General features: G+C 43.3%; 1 protein-coding gene across 1 annotated transcript in view; it reads left to right on the top strand.

Annotated features, from left to right (window-relative positions):
- LOC126260324 (hemicentin-2-like) overlaps positions 1-26,541 on the top strand; it is a 432,251-nt gene that overhangs the window by 99,844 nt on the left and 305,866 nt on the right. The window contains exon 2 of the mRNA XM_049957649.1: positions 7,124-7,332. Coding sequence (XP_049813606.1) covers positions 7,124-7,332 — 209 coding nt within the window. The remainder of the gene's footprint in view (positions 1-7,123; positions 7,333-26,541) is intronic.

The raw sequence follows: 26,541 nt of genomic DNA, 5'->3' as shown, positions 1-26,541 counted from the left end.
TGCTACGACCTAGCAAGGCGCCGTATTCAATGTATATTGAGATTCTATTAATGTATCATCAAGAGCGATGTTCTACAAATGTGGATTAAAGTTAAGTATTCCAGAAGCTACGTACTTTTCTTTATAGCATTCATTACGTATCCTGTTTCAGACGTCACGCCTGCGTGAGTTTAAGCGCGTGCCTTTCGGCTTCCTCTCATTGTGTCTAGGCTGTCTAGTCTAGACACAACAACCTTATGGATTACCACTTTCTTCCGCCGATCCCTTCAGTTTATCTCTGATGTGAAGATATTATCGGCAGAACTGATGTCGACCGTATTGCTTGGGTACAGAGCTTGCGTTGCTACACGGCAGAGCGGACGCGATCAAAGCACGTGCCGGTCACGTGTACGCGCCCCCTGCGTAATGCATCGCGCCTGCCCACACACCTCGGCTCGCGTAATGGCGCGTGTTTGCCTTATGGCGGGCGGGAGCAAGGGCGAGTGCTCCACAGGGCAGTGTGGGCCCTCAGCCGTCATAACACAGCAGCGGCCATTTGTTTAGATGGGCGTGTTCGATCATCTCTGGCCATAAATGCCGCACCTGCGCGCGCGACGGAACGCCGCGACAATATACGGCCGGCGACCGGTGTTTTATACGCAGTGGCACGGGGAGGGGGTGGGGGGTGGGGTGTTCCGCGTGATAAAGTGACGGGCACACGCGGCCGAAATTAGTGGCTCAGGAAATGGACCGAGTCAGAGATAAACGTCGCGCAGCTTCTGCCACGTCCCCACAAACGCGAAACACGAATTGAGGAAGTCCTTACTCGTATATTACGATTCAGTGGCGCTTAACCACTCGCTGACAGCACGGGCCCGTTGTTTCAGCTTAAGATAAACGATCTTCACAGAGCCAATGACAAACGCCGGAAAAATTAGCAGCACAAGAATGGAATAAAAGGAAACTCCACAATGAAGAGATTTTATGGTTAAAGAGGCCCTTGAGAACAGCACTCACTACGAAATTCCCAAAATAATTAACAGTGTTAAATAGAATTAACCTTGACATTCGTGAATCATAATGTTAATGGCAGCCGACCGGGGTGGTCGAGCGGTTCTAGGCCCTACAGTCTGGAACCGCACGACCGCTACGGTCGCAGGTTCGAATCCTGCCTCGGGCATGGATATGTGTGATGTCCTTAGGTTAGTTAGGTTTAAGTAGTTCTACGTTCTAAGGGACTGATGACCTCAGAGCCATTTGAACCATTTTTTTGGTTATGGAAATCTTTAGATTAAAGACGGTTTTGATTTAGTTTTCTTCGCTAGCGTATTCCGTACAAGCCTCTGCACCCATCTGAAGCCTTAACCGACCACTACTATTTTCACCTCCACACACTACCCTCCATTGCCAAAATAAGTAGCAGGGACAGTGATCTAATGAATACAAGACAAGGTACTACTCCTCCAGCAGCAGGGGAAACAGGTATCGCTCTGCTGGGTACGAGCGCATCTGGGAATACTGCGAAACGTGCTGAGATGTAGGAGCCAAGTAGGATTGCGAGACAGCCAACGTGACCTTATGTTTAGAATTGTTGTTACTAATCTTTTGCTACTTCATAGGAGCCTTATGAAAAACGAGTGATCAAGGAATTTGTAAGGACATGCGGAAGAGAAATAAGGAATAGTTACAATTTAAAGGAAACAGCCCTAGGTCACTATTTTTAACCAATTAACCGGGTTTTGACTCTGCTACGAGTGTCTTCCTCAGAATTTAAATCAAAGAATGGTTTATAACATGGTCACAGAATTATGACTAAAAACGTATGATACAGAGTATAAGTACAGAATCGTCGTGAAATATTGGCACGATGATTCTGTACTGATACTCTGTATCGTACGTTTTTAGTCATAATTTTGTGACCATGTTATAGACCATTCTTTGATTTCAATTCTGAGGAAGACATTCGTAGCAGTGTCGAAACCCGGTTAATTCGTTAAAAATAGTGACCGAGAGCAGTTTTCTTTCATTTATAACTATTCACGGTCTGTGAACATGCAGCCATGTACAAAAAAAGAAAAGGAATAGGCCACTGAAAGAAACACATTAATTTCCACATCAGATTATTCAAGGGTAACGGCCAACTACGCCACTTGCTGTTGCCATGACTGAGAATGCTGCACGCAATGTGTGATCTTCAAACCCTGCACTAGCTGTGTCAAGACAGCTGAACGTGTCGTTTGCAAAGTGCTTCGTACAACTGTGGAATGGTGTCCGTACAAACTTCACATTACTCACCAACTTTTACCACATGACACCGACATTCGCATAGATTTTGCTTTGATCTTTCTCGAAAGAGATGAAATTGACAAGGTTTGCCTCGGAATTGATGACGTACACTTTACGCTTAGTGGTGTAGTGAACGCTCACAATTCTCTCATTCATGGATCACCACCGCCAACGAACTTTCATGAAGACTCCCTGGATACTGTATGTGTCACTGAGTGGTAGCGCCCCCAGTTCATGATTAGCGCAATTTTCTTTGAGGAAATCAGACCTGAAGCACCAAGGACATGCAGCATAAATGGAGACGTTACTGTGATCTGCCTCGCCAACGTGTGATCCCTGCTCTACGGGAGAGAGATGTTTTCTATTCAATTCTGATGCACTTTGGAGCTCCGCCTCACGTTGCTCATGAGGTCATTCGATTACCCCGTAACATATTTGGAGCAAACTGAATTATTCACCGATCGTTCCAACCTATGAAACCACCAAGATCATCAGGTTTTAACCCTCTCATATGGAAATAAAAATGTTTCTTTCGATGGTTAATTAGTTATTTCTCTTCCGCATGCTTTTACTGTTGTGACTTGGCAAGAAAGCCAAGCCACTATGAGGTGAAGCCGAAAGGCACGCGTTTAAACTCACGCAGCCGGCGTGAGGTCTGGAACAGTTAAAGGAGTTGAGACTAGTAAAATAAGTACGTAGCTTCTGGAATACTTAACTTTAATCCATAATTGGTGAACATCGGTCTGACGGTACATGCATCACAAGATGAATAGCAAATGATAATGGCGCCTTGCTAGGTCGTAGCAAATGACGTAGCTGAAGGCTATGCTAACTATCGTCTCGGCAAATGAGAGCGTAATTTGTCAGTGAACCATCGCTAGCAAAGTCGGCTGTACAACTGGGGCGAGTGCTAGGAAGTCTCTCCAGACCTGCCGTGTGGCGTCGCTCGGTCTGCAATCACTGACAGTGGCGACACGCGGGTCCGACGTATACTAACGGACCGCGGCCGATTTAAAGGCTACCACCAAGCAAGTGTGGTGTCTGGCGGTGACACCACATTTACAAATGTTTCTACAAAGTTTCTTTGTCCAACTCTAAGGTGGTTTAATTATTCATGTAGCGCCGGTGTATGTATTTTATTCATATTTTGTGCTCTAATAGAACTCCAAAGATCTTTTAACATAATGAATGGGTAACTGAGGTGTTCGTACTATCACAGGCAAAACGCACATGTAATTCCACATATCGCCTATGGTAAAGCAAGGAACAGAATTAGCTGTTGATTTCAGTTGCGGGAAGCTGTATTTTTCCGTTTATTCGGCACAGCAACCTAGCAGAGAGAGATAGAGACGGCGGAGGGATGCAAGCATTCGAACTTCGCAACGGCCATAAGTGCGTAGCCTAAAGTGGTCTTCAGTGTCGATGCAACCATCACCCTTGCTGGTGCCCCGGCCTCAGGGCTGGCCATGTCAGTGTTCAAAATGGTTTAAATGGCTCTAAGCGCTATGGGAATTAACATCTGAGGTCATCAGTCCCCTAGACTTAGAACTACTTAAACCTAAGGACATCACACATATCCATGCCCGAGGCAGGATTTGAGCGTGCGACCGTGGCAGCAGCGCAGTTCCGGACTGAGGAGCCTAAAACCGCTCGGCCACAGTGGCCGTGTCATGTTAATGTTACGGGAAGTAGTGTGCCAGGTGCCTAGAGAGTGTTCTTGCGAAGTGGTGATACCAAGATGGAGGAATGTCTCCCTTATAGTAAGCAGTGGTTTATGGGAACTTCATGACAAGGCGTCTCAGTGATTGCTCTGGATCGTGGCTAGAAAGATGGTCATCTTCTGCCTATACTCGGGCGAAATCTTGAAATTTCATTGGAGCTGTGGTCAGAATCTTGGAAAAACTTGGGTAGGGGTTGGACGATGCTCAGAATCTTTACCGTCATTAGAGAATGACTTGGAGTCTTTCCAGAACTGGGAGAGAAGCTAGAACTTTCGTGGAGGCTGGCTTCCGCGTCCATGAACAAGGATCTTGCAGGCAGCCTCGCGGGCCGCACGCTATTAACTTCTGCTCACAGCTGGCGCACGCAGCTGACTACTGGAAGTTATTTGGTGAGATTCGGTCAGTAATGCTTTTCCATGCATTATTTCAGGGGCACAGTATTTTCTAACATTGCGGAGTTAGTCGTTTCAGTAACTGATGACCGCAGTTAGTTGTTTGCTTTGCAGGATGCAAAATGTATGTGTCAACTGTGTCTGTTCTTCCGAGTTCACTTTTCATTAGCATTTCCTGATAAGCTCTTCACTTGAGTGTTGGCAATTTTCATCATACGATACTAATATTGGTACCAAGATTGGAATTAGACACTACAGTCTCTCTAACTTTTCAGTCCGCGTTATCTCGTTGAAGTTTTTCCTATCTGAAGGTATATTAACGGAAATAAATAGCGTCTTTTAGAAGTGTGAATTTCCGTCCAGTAGTTAGGTATCTCCCTTTTCTAAAATTTGATGTTGTGATGTGGTTGAGCCGTGTATTTCGCGCATGAAGATTATTTTTTAAGGGCGGAACTACTGCTGAAAAATTCAGGCGTTATCTGTTGCGCTAATTATTTCATTACCTTTCATATGTAGATTCGCATGACTGCATAGGAAGATTACCTCCGTTTTCCGATCAAGAGAACTTTAATTTTGCATCTCAGAGATATGCACACTACAACCACAACCACTCCACCTCACACTACAGTCACTTGTATTTCGTGGGACCCGGTCAAGAAGCAAAAGTTAAATCGTAGCCACCCTGTACTACACACTGCAGACTGCCATCTCGCTGTTGAGTCGAAAAGCTATGCCTTTCTTCAACCGATTCGCTGCTGCTCTTTGACGGATGTTGATGTAAAAGGGACACACTCCCATCGCCAGGCATACTGCCTTCTTCGATGTTCCGAAGGCCACCGACGTCCTGATTGAAACACTTCCGTGGGCATGTCTCACAATGATTTTATGCGACTGGTCCCGGCGGAGGCTCGAGTCCTCCCTGGGGCATGGGTGTGTGTGTTTGTCCTTAGGATAATTAAGGTTAATTAGTGTGTAAGCTTAGGGACTGATGACCTTAGCAGTTAAGTATCATAAGATTTCACACGCATTCACACAGACAATGATTTTATGTGTTGCAAGCCCCAGTCGATGCGCCTAGGCGCTCGCTGCAAATTATACTATTGACTCGAATAGTGTTGTGTGATATCTACGTATTGTCTTTATGGGTAGTCTATATTTGTATTGCATTTTATTGTATTGTATCTTAAGCGGGAGCCTAGAAAAGACGGAGAGGCTCCGTCTCCCCCGCAGCCACAGTGGTCCACAACCCGACGAAGATTACCGTAGTCCACTTCACCTCTCCACCGCCCCACACCGAACCACTCTTTCAGGGTTATTGTGCGGTTCGGACCAGTGGATTCCCCGCTCCCCAGGGAACATCTCACACCAGACGAGTGAGAGTGGTAGAGTAATGGAGGTGTACGCGTACGTGGAGAACTTGTTTGCGCAGCAATCGTCGACATAGTGTAGCTGAATTAGAATTATATTAATACCTTCAGCTGCTAATGGGCGTTGATATATATCGACGGGGACAGGTGAAAATGTGTGTCCCGACCGGTACTCGAATCCGCGATCTCCTGCTTACATGGCAAACGCTCTATCCATCGTTTTTTTTCCGATATAGTGCGTTGCGTTTGGTCTAGGCGGACGTCACAAGACATCCGTTCAAGTTGATCGTTGATTTGTTGACTCTTTTTTTATGGAGAGCACACAGCCCTCTGATCTAACACGGTGAGCTACCGGGCCGGGTTTTCTTTTTCTTTTGTTCTTTATTATTCGTTCCATTTGTTCGGGACGGACGTCCCATGACACCCATTCAAGTTCATCGTTGATCCATTTACTCAGTCTTTTTGGTACAGAGGGCGACTAACCCTCTGACCGGACAAGCTGAGCTACCGTGCCGGCTCCATCTGAGTCACCGAGGGCACAGAGGATCGTGCGACTGCCGGGACTAGGGACTATCTCGCGCACGCCTCCCGCGAGACCCACATTCTCACCTTGATGTCCATACACTACGTTTGTAGTGTCCCACCCCAACACACTCATTACTCGCAGACGACATTCTTACCAAGTCCCGTAAGAGTTCGGGGAATATGTGTGCATCCGCACAGAAGAAAGAGGTCATGGCCGGTATTGCCAGAACTATATACTTACATGGAGATGGCTGCAGTCCGAGAGAACAAACACCATATCCATATAAGTATATAGTGTAGCTCAGGCGGAATTAGGGGAACCAGCCCGTATTCGCCGAGGTAGATGGTAAAGCGCCTAAAAACCATCCACATGCTGACCGGCTCACTGGACCTCGATACAAGTCCGCCGGGCGGAATCGGACCGCGGACCAGGCACTCCTTCCCACCCCGGAAAGCCGTGCGTGAGACCGCGTGGCTAACCGGGCGGGCTAGTCTATATTTTGTAGTACTTTCTGTTTTATGCATTACTTTCATTGCTTTGTCGGTTGTAAGCCTGATGTGTTCAGTGAACTTCACTTTGTCGTCACTGTGTAAATCTAGATATCTTGTCAATTTTTGCTTTGCAAGGTTGTATTATTTAGTCTGATGCTGGGGTTCCTTTTAAGTTCGCCTTTCAGTAGTAAGTACACCGTGTTATTGGCTGCAGTTTCAAGAGTGAGTTGCCACTGGCAGAAGGGGTAAGGGTGAGAAGGGACGAGTTTAGGAGGCATGTAAATGCAAATACCGTTTTCTCAACAGTGGCCACTGGCATTTTCAGCTGGGTTCTCACGACGCCACGTCTGTCTGTCGACAGCTTCGACGTGCGCGGGCGGCCGTTCACGAAGGCGCTGTACTGGTCGGACGCGGAAACGCTGGGTCCGCGCGGCTACTTCGTGACGGGGCTGTCGCCCGCCGGGCTCACCATCGACGCCGTGACGCTGGACGACGAGGGTGTCTACCGCTGCCGCGTCGACTTCAAGGACTCGCCCACGAGAAACTTCCAGGTCAACCTCACCGTCATCGGTATGTCCTCCATCTGACTTATTCAGCTTTGAAACATTTAACTCTACATCCGTACTCTGCCAACCACCGTGCACTGCCTATCAGGGAGTACGTCCTCTGGTACCAGTTGTTAGGGCTTTCCCTCTTTTCAGTCACGTATACAACGTGGAAGAAATGATTGCTATAATGCTTCTGTGCTTTCTGTAATTAGTAAAACTTTGTCTTCAAGATCCGCATGGGAGTGACAAGTAGTGTTACCGAGTTCCTAAAACATGAAATACATTGAAGAAAAAAGCTGTCAGTGAGACATAACAAGCACCGACGAAGAAAATATTGTTCTTGTTCAACATAAGTGTGTCTTTGTTAACACGAAGTAATGAATGCTATATATGGGGGATCTCATGTTGGTTTCATATTTCTGATTATCCAGAACACTTTGTAACTTTCTGATTCGATTCTTATGTCTCTTAAGTCTTGTAGAGACTCCTCTTTGCCTTCGTTCTTCTTAATGACTATTAGGAACTCTAAACGTCATTTGTATATATTGCTCTTAAATACTTTATAATATCAGCTTGTGTGACATGAATTATTTCTTTTTCTCTTGATCCCTCATGGACAGGGGACATCAGTTGGTCAAGTAATTATCAATGATTTTCGCCAACAGCCGTAAAATTGAGATGCTTTTTTTTTAATTTTACTGCTTCAAGACTACTTGTGTAGCACTTATAGTCATATGTTATTGGACACTTTCCTTGAGTTGTCAAGGCTGTACGCCTGGTCGGTTAAGCAGGAGATGAAGTTTGTGATGTCTGAAGATGGGTGTAATCCCGAAACGCGTAACATGTTCTAATAAAAGAGTCAATTGAACATCTCATGACTTTATTGCGATTGTACAACATTGGTTGTCAATTATTAACTCCACTATATCATCTTCCGGCCCCATTTGCATGTCTCAAAAGTAAACGACATTGACATACTGTCCCGTATATTCTTGGATGTCGTGAATTCAAAACCGTACCCTAGATCCTTCATTAGAACACTTGATTGCGAGTTGCAATAAGTCATCGAATGAAGCACCTGGGATACGGCTTTCAATTCACATCCAGGAATATATGACACTGTATGACAATATCGTTTATTTTTGAGATACACATATGGGGCCTGACGATGGCGTAGTGGAGCGCCGAAACTGGTAGTCAAAATAAAGTGAAATAACATCTCATTTACACGGCTGTTGGCTAAAATTCATTGATAATTTAACTATTACGGTTTAACGTCACGGGGTATCAAGTTGCGTAGGCTGTTATTACCCTAGTGAACTGTATCAACCGGCAGTATGATTACACGTGTTGTTCTGAGCAGAACTCCACTCGTTTACTGCCGGACGCAGACTGTGACGAAACATTATACAATTGTGTCCGAAGGACGTAAAAGATTCAATAATGAGTTGCGGACAGCGACAGACTGAAAATTACATGATGACAACTAGATAATGAACATAGACTGTGCACTTGTTGTTGGAAATACACCGACTACCTGGGGCTTCGAGCGTGACGCTCGTTTACAGAAGCGCTTATTTCCGAAATTAAAATTTGATAAAATCTAATACTGCTGCATTTCAGACGTAAACGTAAAATATAGACATAAACACACAAAATGCTATGAAGTGAATTTACTTAACCAAAAGCTGCATGATTAGAAAACGCTAAAATAAAACGCACTATTTTATGAGACGGAAGTTTTAGCGGCAGTGGAAATTCCCAAAGTTCGCCAAGTATTTTCTAAAAAGTGAAATTTCGAAAGAGTTGCGTCCCTTAACATGAAAATTTTGGATGTGATTATCTTTTTAAATATTAAGATTTCAGAAGAAGTGAAGCGTTTTGGTTGTAAGAGAAGAAAGAGGACTTTCAGATAACCAATGTCAGTATGCAAACTGACAATTATTAACAAGATAGAATTTTTACTTGCACAAGGTCCACATATAGCATGAATTGTGACTATTACCTCAAATAGAAAGTTTATTTGAACGAAATATACAGTTGTCAACGGAAATCGGGAAACTACATTATGAAAAATGAAGTTAATCAAGGTGCTGTGTAAATAATAAACTAGTTATTTTATGTAATACGGTACACGCAACACTAAAGGAAAGAAAAACGAAAAGGGAAAGAAAAAATAATAATATAAGCGACAGGAATGGTATAACAACATGTAGGATAATCCCACACGACTGTGCTAAAATTTTTAAATACCGTTCCAAGCTACAGGCTTCTAGTATTTTTGCCTAACTACCAACAATCGTCATACAAGGAATCGCTTGAGTTCGAGGTAGCAAAATGCCAGTGACGTTTACGGATTTCGACGACCCACATATTGTTTACCAATCGACCGCAGTATTGGCTGCCGATGGCAACAGGGGACGGGATTGGAGGTATCCGACATGTCTGAAAGAATAGACACTACGCGAAATGCGCAGTTATGATACATATTATGTAAACTGAAGAAGGACGGTGAGAAAGGAAAGGAAATAAAAGGGAGTACTAGTATCAACTGCATCAGAAGAATGTGCGGTATCGGCGGCGACGAGTAAAAATATGTGCCAGGTCAGGACTCGAACCTGGGATCTCCTACTTACCTGGCAGTTGCGTTAACAACAGCGACACACTAACACAGTGTTTATGCAACTGAGGGGACTATATTAGCACACCTCACATTCCCACCCAGCCCACAGTCTCTGTTCATATTTTCCATATATCTTCCATATCTAGAGACTCGTGCAGGAAATCGGACGTAATTGTGCACCCGCACTGAATGTGGTGGATTCATTGCCCGTCGAAGTGAATCCGTTATATGAAAGCGCGCTGCGCTGTCCTTTCTTTCGGACATTTCCGAAAGAACAGACACCACATCTTCTCATAACTTTCCGCCGCTTCTCCTTCAATTTACGTAGCTGAACTGCTTAGTCGTCAAGTAACTCGCTACAGTGCTAGTGGCGCTGTAGCAAAATATACCAGTGTCACCGATAAACAGAGTTAACTTTGCATTATCTCTACAACAAAAGTTGATGACGTTGATGCTTCGTCAGAGAGGAACCCAAAGGAATTTCGCAGAGTGAAACAGAAAATGCACGTGAAATATTTGGTTATCTGCAAGATGAGTCAGTGGAATTTGTGGAGTCGTGAACATTCTACTGTGCGGACAATGTACATGAGGAGCACAATGAAGTCGTTACGTGTTTAACAAGTGAAAGTAACGGATGTCGAGGCTTATAGTCTATTATCGTTGTCGGACAGGGAGCCACAAATTCCGTCTGCAGTAGAATGTATCAAGGGACAATCGTTCAAGGAGCTGGTATTAAACATAATTACGAACATGATGATCTTTCATCACGCATAGTGAAAAACAATTATGTACAAATTTCGAATAATTTCGCAATAATATGAACGTGTAGTGTATAATACGACTACGAATATACGAAGGAGGACAAGGCGCACTTGCCGGTTGGAGTGGGCGAGCGGTTCTAGGCGCTACAGTCTGGAACCGCGCGACCGCTACGGTCGCATGTTCGAATCCTGCCTCGGGCATGAATGTGTGTGATGTCCTTAGGTTAGTTAGGTTTAAGTAGTTCTAGGGGACTGATGACCTAAGAAGTTAAGTCCCATAGTGCTCAGAGCCATTTGAACCATTTTTGAACAAGGTGCACTTGTTACAAAAACTGGAGTTCGCCTTCGACCTAGTTGGTGCGAACCTATATGATCACTGTGGTGCGCCATTTTTCATTCGGTGCTCCGTGTTCAAGATATGGTTAATTTCGAAAATTTTTTGAATGCCGACGTTGTCAATTTTGTGTAGTGTAAAACATACATCCCATAGGAGGCTGAGGTCTCCACCTCCCGAACACTCATTTCCTGTCGCCCTCCTGACGCACATAGTGAATCATTAGCATCTAACATTTTTCCTGTCATCATTGTTAACACAACACTTTCAAATGAGCCTCACTAAAAATTGCACTGGCGACCTCACACTCAAGGAGTTCGTTGTCAGTTGTGCGGCTGGATCACAGTTCGTAGTAAGTGAGGGGAAACATGTAGTTTACCGGAAGTTATATATGGAGCTCCCTAGGGAAGTATTATGGTGCCTCTGCTGTTCAAAATCTATATTAAGCATTCACAAAACTATATCATCAGCCGCCTTAGATTGTTTGCTGATGATGCTGTGGTTTGCCGTCTAATAAACCGATTAGAATATCAAACTCAATTGCAGAATAAGTTAGATAGGATATCTGCATGATACGAAAAGTGACAGTCAACCCTAAACAAAAAAGTGAGGTCCTCCACATTAATACTAAAATAATTCCGTTAATTTTCCGTTACATAATAGTCCAGAAGTGACCGCTGTACTATGTTAGACGCAATAGCTCACACGGGAACATTAATATGTTCAATTTTACCTGGAGCTATTCGAGAGTGGAACGGTTGAGAAATAAAGTGGATTTGTGGACCTTCTGACAATCGCTAAATGTTCATTACGGAGTAAACATGAAGATATACATACCCGTTTATAATTTACGGACCAGTATTGTGCTGTTGCGGGATGTTCCAGATTGGGATACACAGAATCGTTACGGAGCGTTGAAATACTAGATTATGGTTTCCACGAACGATAAGGAGTTTAAAATGTGCGGGTTACAGAGGGGTGCTACCAAGATGAGCAGCAATGCCGCCGACCGGTGCTGACTCTCATCGGTGCCCGGAGGTGATTACTCCAGGAATGGAGCTTTGTAATTTCGAATCACGGTCGTTACTAGGGTCAGGAAGGAAATGCGTTCCAACTATGAGGGAGAGTAATGAAGTGTTAACTCGCACCCCCAACTAATTAAGTTAGGTAATTAATGGAAATGGAATGGATAGTGCGGGTCGACGTGCATTTATCCACCATTATAATTAAGAGAAGCAAGTCTATTGTGCCAATGATAAACTGCATTGAGCACAGTGTAAACCTAGAATTTAAAACATTTTACCAGCTCGTTTTGCGAGGAAAGTTCTCAGCAACGCACAAAGTCTTTGTTATAGACCATTTCACCCCATTATAATTCGTTGAATATCTCTGTGACAATCTCGTAATGACCTAACAAACTCGTTACTGATGTGTAACTTTTCGGTGACATTCTGCTTCGTAAATTAATCCAAGGATCCAAAATTGGTGAAAAATACTGAATGATCGGGAATTTTTCACACAACATGTTTCGTGCGTGAGTTGTTCTTTCTTGGATTCCAATTCATCTCCTCAGGATGACTGAAGTAACGCATTTTCATTTCCCTCGGAGATAAGCACATCTTTAGAAAAAAGAAAATAATCTATACTCTCCTCTGCATCAACCACTTCATTCACAACGTCATTAACTTGAAAATAGCCATTACATAAATTTATTACATTCTACTCTATCCCATCTACCTCATTTCCTAATCTCAATTCCACCTCAGTCAAGTTTTTCTCTATAACTTTTTATTTATACATGAAAATTCTCAATGTTAACTTTACTTTTATTTCTTTCTGCTGCTGATCTCTCAGAATAGACGTCTGGAGCACAGCATTGTATGGTAGCGAGTTATGGGCAGCGGGACAACCGTAACAGAAGAGAATCTAAGTGTCTGAAATGTGGTGCTACAGAAGAACGTTTAAAATTAGGTGAAAAGATAACACAACGTATGAGTAGTTTCTCCGTAGAATCGGCGAAGCAAAGAACACGTGGAAAACACTGGCTACATAATAGGACTTGTGGTATGACTTCAGGGAATAATCTTCAGGATAACAGAGGCAGCTGTAGAGGACCAAAACTGTAGGGGAAGACAGGGGGTGGAATACACCCAGCCCATAACTGAGAAAGTACGGAACTAGTGCTATTCTGAGATGAAGAGGTTAATGCAGGAGAGAAATTCGTGGCGAGTCGCAACAAACCAATCAGAACAATGATGAATAAAGACTATTGCTTTTATTTCTACTCTACTTATTTTGTGTCAGTCTAGATGATGCCCCGTCCACTTTCCTGTCTAGTCAGTGTACTTTCACCTTAACATTATTTATCTTTTTCCTGAGAGAACAAACATCGTTTGACATACTTTTACTTGTTCGTGCACGGCATGTTCAAGGGTTATCATTGTCTGCTCTTTACTTGGACTGATGAACGAGATCATTCTTGCAAAAATTTTCTGCGTCGAAATAAGTTTGTTCCCTTACAGGTGTTCTCATTTTCTTGTTGTCTCTACTTCCCCCATGTCTGAAAACTATTCAACTTCCTCTACCTCTGGCTCAGATTCGGTTCCATTTTAGCCAATACAAGACAAATGGTAGGACGAGTATTTTTAAGCAACATCTTTCTCCCGGGCATTCCTCATTATTGTGATTCTATGCCCAGCGTCTAAAAAATCAATTAATATCAAAATAAATGCAGGCCATTCATTAGTGAGACAAAGATTTTAATTTTAACAGCAAAGTGCTATTCAGAAAACTTTTATATCTGGCATCTGTAATTACAATGCACCGACTAGAACAACCTCGCCAAAGCACTGCACAAAGAAGCGTACGAATCGAATGAATCGATAAACAGCCGATAAACCTGAAATTTATGGACTTTGTACATAAAGGAAGGAAATTCTCATCCGACACAAAAAACTTCTCACACTTCGGTGGACCTATCAATGCAGACCATCAGCAAGGCAGCTACAGATGTAATAACTGAGTGTTTAACTTATTCATTGATGTCCCAGCGCATACCTGAAGAAGACGTCATACAATCCGTCGGAGCGTTACTCCGGAAACTGTCTCAAGTAGAGGCAAAAACGATCCGACCCCAAGTTTTAGAATCATGCTTTATATAAAATAAAAGTATCAGAGGTATGTAAGTCACTAACCGTCAGTGGAATCGATTCGCCACCGTACCATGCGGCGAAACATCTGAAACACACAAAGGAAGAGTCGCCATAAACAGTCAAAGGATTAAATAATATAATGCGATTTTTCGAGTGGACAAAGGCTACGCCACGATAATAATGGAAACTATAACGTATGTAGCCAACGGTCGAGAGCCAGAGTCTCTTCAAGGGCGGCCTCGAAAGATTAAACAAATGGTCACAAGATAAACGTCTTGCAAACTCGAAGTCTTGTTGCAGACCTTCTGTACAAGATGCTGTTTCGATGTTAGCTGACAACCACCTGTTGTGGTAGAACAGGCAATATTCATTGTTGCGACCATTTCTTCAAAGAAATTTTGAATTATAAATGTCCGCTAAGGTTCCAGAGCCGGTATATGGAGAAGAGTAATACCAGTTCCAAATTCCCACCCTGAGGAGGACGGCTGGAAAGAAGGTCGAAAAATGGGTTTCAGAATTGTTTTTAGTGTTTCAAAATGTATTTACGTTGGTAGGAGAGGGCAGTGTACAAAGCATCCACCACCTACTATTATCCCTTTCATGAGAAAGGCTTCTCAGTTTACATCACATATCATTCACATGTAGAAAAAAATCTGGTCCTTCTGGCCTTTTATGATAATAATGGTTCTTCAGGTTCTATATTTTATTTCTCTTTTTTGAAACGAGGCAGTTTTGTATATTTGATTGAGCTTAATCCCCTCTCTTGTAGACAGGGAAATTCTCGCGCCTTATAAACCCCCAGCCACTAATATTATAAACCCATCCACATGTTGTAAACCACCTCGCCATCTATCCCCCGTCCAGAGAATGTACGTGCGACGCATATTCGAAATTGGTACACTTAACTTCGCGGAATGATATGCACGAAGGCGTGCTGAAAGGTGATGCCTTTGAATTTGTTGTGAAAAAACTGCTAGATCTTCTTAAATAAAACAAACGTTATTAATACAATAGATCTTTATTCCTGTGTTTACACATAGATTTCTCAACATGTTCACCCTGGCGCCGAACACATTTCTTCCAGCGGGAGATCAGTTTGTTGACATTGTCACTGTAAAGTGTTTGACTTCGTAGACGTAGCCATAACCCCACCTCTGTTGCATCGTTTCATCACTGTCGAAGTGGAGCCTTCGAAGGTGTTCTTTCAGTTTTGGAAACAGATGAAAACCGGATGGGGCCACGTTGGGATTGTATGGAGGGTAATCGATAACAGTGAACCCAAGGCGTCTGTTATTGTAGACGTCGCAGCGCTCATGCGTGGTCTGACTCTGCCATGATGGTGCTCTGTGTGTGGATTCTTCCAGTTCAAACCTAGATTGCATCACGGTGTTTCTCACACATCGACATACTTACGTTACACACCGCCATGTCACACGCTATAGATCGCAGCTCTCTAGCGGCAGGGGGCTGCAGATATGTAAACACAAAGAGCAAAGATGTGCAATGTTGATAACGTCTCTTTTAATAAGAAAGTTTTAAGATTTCCAACAGGAAACATTCGTGGGCGTTAGCTTTCTCACGCCATCATATATTATGCAGGCAAACGCCACCGTCTAACCTCGCTCATATTTTATGATATTCAACTGTTCTTTAAAAATTTACTTCGCAAACTCTACAAACATCTGCACTTACTTAGTTTGCTTGGTTACATCATGGGAACATATAGGGTAAATGTTAGATTATCTGTGACCTCACATCTATGCAACGTATAATAAATGAACATTTCTTCTTCTTACACAGAAGAGACAAAGAAACTGGTACAATTGTCTAATATCGTGTAGAGCCCTCGCGAGCACGCAGAAGTGACGCAACATGATATGGAATGGACTAGACAAATGTCAGACGTAGTGGTTCAAATGTCTCAAATGGCTCTGAGCACTATGGGACTTAACTTCTAAGGTCACCAGTCCCCTAGAACTTAGAACTACTTAAACCTAACTAACCTAAGGACATCACACACATCCATGCCCGAGGCAGGATTCGAACCTGCAACCGTAGTGGTCGCGCGGCTTCAGACTGTAGTGCCTAGAACCACTCGGCCACCCTGGCCGCCTCAGACGTAGTGCTGGAGGAAACTGCCCCCATGAATCCTGCAGGGCTGTCCATAAATACATAAGAATATGAGGCGGTAGAGATCTCTTCTGAACAGCACGTTGCAAGGCATCCCAGATTTACTCAGTAATGTTTATGCCTGGTAATCTGGTGGCCAGAGGAAGTCCACTGTAGCAATTTTGGAGCCACTGTAGCAATTCTGGAGCCACTTCAGCAATCTGGATGTTTGGGGCGTCGCATTGTCTTGTTGGAATGACCCAAGTCCGTCGGTATGCACAGTGGACATGAATGGATGTAGGTGATCAGACAGCATGCCTACGTACGTGTCACCCGTCAGAGTCGTATCTGGAGTCCAGTATCACTTCAAATGCACACGGCACACGTCATTAGAGAGCCTCCACCATCTTGAACACTCTCCTGCTGACATGCATGGTCCATGGATTCATGAGGTTGTCTCAATATCCGCACACGTCCATCCGCTCGATACAATTCGAAACGAGACTCATCCGACCAGGCAACTAGTGTCCGTTCATGAACAGTCCAATGTCGGTGTTTACAGGCCCAGGCGAGGCGTAAAGCTTTGTGTCGTGCAGTCATTAAGTGTACATGAGTGGACCTTTGGCCCCGAAAGCCCATATCAATGATGTATCGTTGAATAGTTCGCACGCTGACACTTGATGGTAGCCCAGCATTGAAATCCACGGTAATTTGCCGAAGGGTTGCACTTGTGTCGCATTGACCGATTCTTTTCAGTAGTCGTTTGTCCAGTTCTTGTTGAATCTTTTTCCAGCCGCAGCGATGTCGGAGATTTGATGTTTTACCGGATTCCTGATATTCACGGTACACTCGTGAAATGGTCATACGGGAAAATCCCCACTTCATCTCTACCTCGGAGAAGCTGTGTTCCGAGTATAACAAATGCTCCAGACACTTGTTGTTTGATATAGGCTTTGCCGACCGCAGCGCCGTATTCAGCCTGTTTACATCTGTGTCTTTGAATACGTATGCCTATACCTGTTTCTTTGGCCCTTCAGCATATATTGGGTTGACTGTCAAATGGTTCAAATGGCTCTGAGCACTATGGGACTCAACTGCTGAGGTCATTAGTCCCCTAGAACTTAGAACTAGTTAAAGCTAACTAACCTAAGGACATCACAAACATCCATGCCCGAGGCAGGATTCGAACCTGCGACCGTAGCGGTCTTGCGGTTCCAGACTGCAGCGCCTTTAACCGCACGGCCACTTCGGCCGGCTGGTTGACTGTCAATTGACAGTTGTTCTCATTAGTGGCTGCATTGGTTTAATGACATTTAGTTCCGTAAAGGATTACAGGATTCCCATTAACTTTATATAGATATCAATACATGAAACTTCACAGGCCGTCATTTTGAACATTCCAGATCTTATTTCCTTCTTTCACATTATCACAGTACTTCGTAAATAGATCCCGGCATTTGCAGGAGCGATTTAGGGAAGACACATAAAACTGAAATCTATATTGACAGCTGACAATTTGAACCGTCATCCTTCCGAATGCTAGTCCAGTGTACTGACCCCCGCGCCAGCTGGCTTGGGAAATGAAACACAGATGCAACAAATTGTATGGCTGGCTCTGAGCACTATGGGACTTAACATCTGTGGTCATCAGTCCCCTATAACTTAGAACTACTTAAACCTAACTAACCTAAGGACATCACACACATCCATGCCCGAGGCAGGATTCGAACCTGCGACAGTAGCAGTCGCGCGGTTCCGGACTGAGCGCCTAGAACCGCTAGACCACCGCGGCCGGCAACAAATTGTTTGAGCAGTATTTAATGTGTAGTATACTTTACTGAAGTGGTGTGTCGTGTTAAGCACTAAAATACTGGTGTGAGGTGCTGACTATTTTCGTAAAAATCGTTACTTCATCAACAATAGCAAGTACGTTGTATCAGATTTCTTGACGAACTGAACAGCGATCCCCAATTCTCAGGCACTTCCAGTCTATCAATATCACATCACTGATTGGCGCATGAAGTTGCCATGACTCTCGATAGACCATATTATTTCTCATCAACTAAAACGGCCGTTGCTCATATCAATAACGGCAATAAATTCCCTGTGGAATTCTGCAATCATTATGGATTCGTTTGAGTAACACTTCTGCGTAGGTAGGTTCATATATTTTTATTAAAGACTCCCCGATTACGTTTTGCTGCTACTGACACAATTTAGCTTTACAATTTCTGAGGTTTGATTTCAGGATGGCACTAGCCCGAAAGTTGTAATAAATCAAAATGCATTTGGATGGCGTTATTCATTAATACATGGCGGTCAGAAACTGCCTGAAAAATCTTGTAAGGGTGTTGCAGGGTACGTAGTGCTAAGAAATAGTTGTCAGAAAAAGTTCTACACGTTTTGCTGCTACTGACACAATTTAGCTTTACAATTTCTGAGGTTTGATTTCAGGATGGCACTAGCCCGAAAGTTGTAATAAATAAAAATGCATTTGGATGGCGTTATTCATTAATACATGGCGGTCAGAAACTGCCTGAAAATCTTGTAAGGGTGTTGCAGGGTACGTAGTGCTAAGAAATAGTTGTCAGAAAAAGTTCTACACGTTGCGTCGTTGCCGAGATAATTAGCATTGAAGTTAGACAAACAGGTCGTTGCGCGCGTGGATTCAAGTGGGCCATCTGCGACGGTGTCGTTAAACGTGTTATTCGTTTGGTTTCCCAAAGCCGAACAAGAGAGCGATACAAGAATAGGACATGAGACCACAGTAATGATCGAACACGAGCCAAAGACTGAGCTGCTTCGTGCGGTGTCGCTTGCTTTATGTGAACAAATGACTTTAACTGTGTCTGCCGGAGCGATTGAATTTGCTTGCGCAACCGTCTGACTGGTTAAATTCGATGGTGATTACCTTGGAATGAACGATTACAACTCAGCACAAGCAACCCTACAAACTTCTTAGTCTGTTTCTGACCACCCTGTAGAGATACAGTTGTCCACGTCTAACGGAAAGCTGAGGAGTCTTATGTAAATCATCTTCTTTCTAATGTTACCCTACTCTCTCTCGTTCATAAATCGTGTCAGTTATACAACTGTTGTTGTAGTACTCAGTTTTGAGTGTAACTTATCTGATTAATGGTGAAAGCTAAGGAATACCGATTTTGCATTGCTTTACAATCAAAATGTTCCCGGATAGAGCTCTCTTCTCCAGTTAATGATAACAGGAATGGGTCATATTTGGTCATATTTAGTAAGGGGTCAGTTGACATTCTAAATCATTGTTCCTCTACACTGAGTCCATTCTGTAATTTGTTTAATAAATGAGACTGCTGAAAAACATCATAAAAAAGGAGACGCTACATGTTTTGCCCTTTCCTCTGGCGGAATTTGGCAACATGTTTGCAATTATTGAACAGCAGTCTGAGGATACACTGCCCGTTGCAGCTATTATCTGGAAGGCGATCATGTGAGCTGTTCACGTATATACGTCTGAAATGTAGGAAACGAAATATTGCTCGTATTTTTATACACTGCTTCTCCAAACTATTATGAACACTGCAAGACTGAATGTCTCCACGTGCCAATACATCTACGTGATGTGGTAAAGGCACTCCGTCTTCAGGCCACGAGTGGCCAACCGGGACGATCCGACCGCCGTGCCATCCTCGGTGGAGGATGCGGATAGGAGGGGCGCGGGGTCAGCACACCGCTCTCCCGATCGTAAGATGGTATTCTTGACCGAAGCCGCTACTATTCGGTCGAGTAGCTCCTCAATTGGCATCACGAGGCTGAGTGCACCCCGAAAAATGGCAACAGCGCATGGCGGACTGCATGGTCACCCATCCAATTTCCGACCACGCCCGACATCGCTTAACTTCAGTGATCTCACAGGAACCGGTGTGTCCACTGCGGCAAGGCCGTTGCCTTACATAGTGTGGTAAGGATAGCATATAAGCAGACCAGAGACGAATGGGGTATTCTTTCAGCGACGATACAAGCCGTACACGGGTAAAACCACTATTGTGCGAGATTTTCAATAAGGGCAGATTGTTTCAGTCCGGCGCTTGGTAACTAAAAGCTCAGAGACAACGAAACTGATCACTTGTTCGTGTGCTACTACCTTGAGTGCCTATAGGAAGTGGGCAAAAGATGGCGAAATCGCGATTTGGCGAGTAGTACTGGACGTCTAACATTTAACACACCCTTCTGAAAGGCATGACAGACGGTGTTAATGGCAGATCTGACAATGCTGGTATAGGCACAAGTTTTTTTCGGACCACACCGTTCAGCACATGTTGTTGAGCATTGGACTCCGCAGCATATGACCACAACATGTTCCTTTGTTGATCAAAATACATCGTCAGTTCAGATTACGCCGAGTATGTGATCATCAAAACTGGACTGTGGATCAATGGGAACGTGTCACTTGGTCGGAAGAATCACCTATCTTGTTCACCACTTCGACAATCATGTCCAGAGACGCTGTCATCCAGGTACACGGTTGCTCGGAACATGTGCCACACCATGGACTCACACGGGTGGGGGCATTATTATGTTGTGGGGTGTGAGCAAGAACCTGGAGTTCTATGGAACCTGTCGCACTATTCGAAGACACCATGACCGCCGTGGACTACGTGACGGTTATAGAGGACCACTTCAGTCCTTTTTTGCCTTATAATTGTGTCAATGGGGATGGCATCCTCCAATAGACTAATTGTTAGCATCACAAGACCATCCTTGTGTGAAGAGCATGACAGGAAATGCACGTACATGTTTTGGTTGTGAGACTCGTCTGATATGAAACCGCCGAAACACAAATGTGGTGGTGTTGCGTGGAAGCACAGCATCCATTAGCCACTGGTCCATTATTGACAGAATTGCGTAAGGATCTCGTGTTGCATACCTCAGCAGTGCTACAGTTCGTGGTAACACCAGGAAGCACTATTTGCAGCTAGTAAGTTGCTTCCAGTGCAGCCTGTTAGCTCACAAATGAAGAATATGCTGAATCAGTATCAGTTGAGTGCTTCATGTGCCACGGTTACGGCCATACTATTAGCCAATTTCCTGGGTCGATGTGTAGGTATAGGTGTAAGGTAAAAGTTAGTGTTCTTAACTGTGAATGTTTTAAGCTATTATTTTCCTGGTATTGTTGTTTCAGTTTGCTTGGCTTTATATTGTGGCTATAGGTTCCACTAAGATAGAGTCTCAAATATGAATCTTTCCAGTCAGGAGGTGATTCAGTCGTCAGTAAATAAGGGAGTGCAGCTGAGAGCAGATAACGCTGAGACGCAGAGGCAATTGATTCCTATGAACGAGGATAGGGCATCATCCAGTTTTCTACTCCATTTTTGGCCCCAGTAGCCGAAACTTCGATTGCACCCATTTCTGGCAAACTAAATGAAGTTTTTGTCTTGCCTGGATGATACGGAATCGGTGGTGAAGATTGGGTTTAGGACAAACGATCAGCTGTTGCAAATTATTAAATTGCGATTGACCTGGGAGGCAAAAGCATTAATTAGATATTATGCAGAATCAACGAAGAAGAAATGAGCAATTCAAGCAGAGTGTCTAGCAGCGTTGTAAGAAGCGGTATAGCAAGAAATGTTTTCGTAATTCATCTGAATGTTGCAGAAGCACAATGAGTCAGTGGAGAGTTTAGCCTATAGGATAAGGAAAGTCAGAGAACATACTTTAATGGGAAGCGACGAATCGAATAAGATCATCCTCAAGGAGGCTGAGGATAGAGCATTAGATGCCATTTGGATGGGCCTGCCACCTTACGTGCTAAGGACGGTTCGAGCAGGTATCCAAAAAGATCAGGATGCTGCCATCAGGATAGCAATGAAACTAGAGGTAATGGATATAGCCACAGGGATGCACAATAGGCAAAGTCTTTTATATACAGACGTAAGTTGTTATACGAGTGAATGTTCAGAGCATGTCTGAAGGCAATGTCTTCAGCCACAATGTGAGCGGTGTGATGTGGTTGCACACCAGAGGTGGGATTATAGATGCAAGGGACAGAATGGACAGGAGCAGACTAGTCAGACATTAAATGCAAACCGTAACTCCAAAACCGACGGGCGGCGGTCCCATAAAATTTAAATGGTACGGAGGCAGAGGGCCATGGAGTTGTAACAGATAAGAAACGTAGAAATTTTCGAGTATAAAGGTGCATGTGACATGGCAGAACTGAACCTTATAGATAGGATATCGTTCAACCCACTTAGCTATAGTTTGCATGTGGTGAGAGATAGTGATGTGAAGTCACTAGATTCAGCAATTTTGAGTTGTCAGGTTGGGGCACAGAAATTACAAGAATTTGTAGAAGTGGTGCCTCATGTAAGTGATGGTTACTGCCAAAACCTTGACCAGGACTTTCTGTTAAACCATCATGCGGAAGCGGACCATCAGCGGCGTACTGTGCACCTCGCGAACTATATTCTTTCTGGAAGAAGCTGTCGATAATGAAATAGTCCCAAATTTCGTCTATCTTAAGACACAAATCAGCTGAGCTACGGATAGAATCACTAATACTTAATTCGTGTGATATAATGTCACAAGAATCCAGAAAGCTACCATGGAAAACTTTGGAGCTGGAACTTCCTATGAAAATGATATGTGTGCTAGAAGAGATGTGAATTGAATGTATCACACTGTTTTATATAGAAAACTGTTGAACATGCGGAGGAAAGTGACTGTGAGAGGGCAATAGCAAGTTTGGTACTGATCAGGCGATGCTGAGCATTGGATTGTTGGCAGCAAGTTTAGGTGTCCTGGATGAAGATTACATAGAATTTTCATGTATGAGCCATAATCACAAGAAAATGACCACTATGCCAATGAAGCCTCTGCATATCAGAAAGTGTGTCAGGTGTCTAAGCATTTACAGTCTCTTATGGAGAACTTCATCAACCAACAACATGAAAGATGGCATAATACAGGATGAAATGGACTCTGGGGAGAAGCTGTCACGCATTATACGAAAAAATCCGCTAGTGGAATGAAAATAATTTGTCGTGTTGTAACTATTGACATCATGTATAAACAATATCTGAAATTACAGAAACCGTTGATAATTTGGGATAGTGCCAGTACTTCTCTACGATAGGTTTACGGAATGTGTACCATCAATTGGGCATGGATCTGGAAGACCAGCCAGCTTTCAGTCCCCTGGGGTCACTATCAATATTGGCGAATGCCAGTCGCGTGGGTAATAACACCGCCCACGTTGGAGTCGCTGTTGGATGCTGTACTGAAGAGTTCGAAAGCTTAACAATGTATCCTGTACCTCTAAAATATATAAATGTGGTTTCAAGACGTCTGAAGGATGATATTCAGTGAGAAAGAGAAGATTTTAACAGGTTAAGTTCGGCACATCTTACGTTAAATACAGAGAAGTGTCATTTTGCACTGGAAAATGTGAGATATTTGAGACATTTGGTTAGTTGAGTGGGGTTGAAGGTGGATTGCCAATTAATACAAGCGGTACACGATTTTCTAGCTGTTCAGATAAGTAATAAGTTACAATCGTTCTTGGGACTGGTAAATTACTATATAAAATTGGCGAAGGGGTTTATGGATATCGCATGACCGCATACGCCAGTTACTGAAGATGGGTGTGAATTTTCGTTAGGCAATGCTGTGTCAAGCCACATTTGAGAGGCTGAAAGAAACTCTGATGTCCAAATCACAACCGATCTTTACAGATTACGAGGAGGAGTTTGTACTATCACGTGAACTTCAACCAGGAACTGGAGTGTGTTTTGAGTTAAGTTGTACATAGCGAGGAACATCCTGTGGCATATACCTCATAGCAGTTAAACAAAGCCGAAAGGAATTTCTCCAAAACCGAGAAGGAGACATTAACATTCACTTATAGGGCTAAAAATTTTAGATGATATCTGTATGCCAAGAAATTCAAGGAAATAACTGATCATACAGTGCCAAAGTGGTTGTTGGGGTTGAAAGATAATGCACACAGACTTATGCAGTGGGCACTGAGACTAAATGGGCTTCACTTTGCTTTGAAGTGATTCATAAACACTTTAGGTTGTACAGGAACACAGACAGTCTGAACACGGAAGTTACAATAACCACTCAAATTGTTCCAAAAAGAGTATGTGTCGTAGTACATAGTTATTAGTTCTGATTACATGCATTGGGTGCATCATCACGATACTGTCCAGTTAGATGACAATAATGCCTGTGTAAAGTTTCTGCTTTTGTATCTGATGACAGCTCACAAATACAGAACTTATCTGTTTTAGTGAACAATGCATAATTTTCTGCTGTGTGCTGCTGGTGATGGAATTTTTAAAATTTTGAGAGTTAATTTGATTCAGTTGGCATATCAACAGATACCGGTTTTTGTGTGGAGCAGTCCATCAGTTACTTTGTTAATGGCTCACTCGAAATAAATTTTTTCAGATAACTAGAACAAAAACTTCGTTTATTACGTTCCTAACTCAGTTGCGAGGAAGTAAGGGAGGACATGTTCTCGCTCCAGTAATAGTCCTGTGTCCCACCCTGAGAGCAGCAGAAAATCTGCACGATATTGACAATAACTGACGAATTCACAGCAATTTGGGGTCCAACATCTTTGTGTGTATGAACACTATCATCGGACTCGCTCACCTTCACGTTGTAAACATTTTTTGATGTATGAGGTTCCTGTCTCTGATATTCAGGTATGTCCTGAAGATTTACAGGGAAACCAACACCATCACAGTTACTATTATTCTATCCTTGCACACTGTGTGGTTATTTAGTGGACAGAGGAGCGAGGAACAGATTCTGTTCATGAACAGAGAATTCGGAAGTGAATTTATTCTACATCCAATATAAGACAGTAAAAAAATACAGACTTTGTTGCTGTAGTTGCAACTTCAGTTGCTAATAATACCTTCGAATGTTGATACATATACAGATACAGCAGATTTATAAATCAGTAAGTCTTCAGTGCAATTACTATTCATTATATCACGAATCCCAACGGCTACGAAAGTCTGTAAGTGTTACTCAACTGGCAAACACAGAAAGATTCAGTGCAATAAATTTCGAGCTTAAGTTGCATCCACTGCTGGAGCTCGGGAGAGGGGATGCTTGCATTCATTGGCAGTGGCGGAATCGTTCGTGGCACCACTCTCATGTCATGGTGGTGGCTGTAGGAAATGTGGGGGTAGAACTGGAGGCGTGCACAATTGAAAGTGTGGCCGACGAGATATTGGCCAATACCACATCTATAATACCCACAAATAATATTAGCCAAATATTAATAATGGCTTTCTTTTCACTATCACCATCCTGTTGTTTGGGTGCATCAGATTGTCACACAAAACTTCAATGCATATAATGGTGAGATACTACAGATCGTTCATGAATTTATGAAGCTGCTACCCAAAACTGGTAGACAAGACTGCAGGAAAAGGATTGGATTTCAGTAGTCAGCCATACCATGGTCGATATGGGCAAACAAGGTCCTACCTGAAATGCATTTGGATTTATTTAGTAGGCTAAAGACGGCGCACAAGTAACTACTGCATTAGGAGGGTCTAGGAAACGGCTGCTAGCTAGTGGGTTACTATAATTAGCGGAGTTTGTGTCCAGGTTGAGCATGAGGGTCCACAGTGTGGTGGTCATGCTGTCTAAGATCCAGGGTGTAGGGATGGTGACCAGTTCAGGTGTTGTTGCCCCAAGACCACCTCAGGACAGTTCAAACTTTCCTCAAAAAAGAAAAGAAAAACTGAAACAGGTAAGTAATGTAAAAGGATTCCAAAGAAGACCATATCAAAGTGTTAACAAAGTTTTATATTTAGGCAGGAATTAATTTGTACCAGTATTGCTCCAGTTCAGAATATACACGCATGTCACACATTTCTGTATCCTTATCTGCATCTCCTACCAACAAAAATATGTGATGGTAATTGTATGCAAGTGTAAATTTTAACTATTTCATATGACTTGACGGTTACCTATCCATTACTGGCATCCAGTCCTGAGAACTTAGGGGAAAGAAAAGTGTTGTGCTTCATGCCACCAAAATGTCAATGTGAAATTTCAACAGCTGCAGCATAACCCATTCACACGTTGCTATGTTATGTTTTTACATGGGTGCCCTGCTACCTCAATGGCTCACATGCTTGAAGACTACTCAGAGTGCCAGCATAGCGGTGTTGGCGGTGCTCTACCTCCTCCTCTGCCTTTGGTGCAGAAATTTTACTATGCAGTCACGTGACCATGTGGTACACGC

The sequence above is a fragment of the Schistocerca nitens genome, chromosome 5 (assembly GCF_023898315.1).
Source record: "Schistocerca nitens isolate TAMUIC-IGC-003100 chromosome 5, iqSchNite1.1, whole genome shotgun sequence".
NCBI lineage: Eukaryota > Metazoa > Arthropoda > Insecta > Orthoptera > Acrididae > Schistocerca > Schistocerca nitens.
Note: the sequence above shows the minus strand (reverse complement) of the source record. Positions and strands in the feature narration are given on the sequence as shown.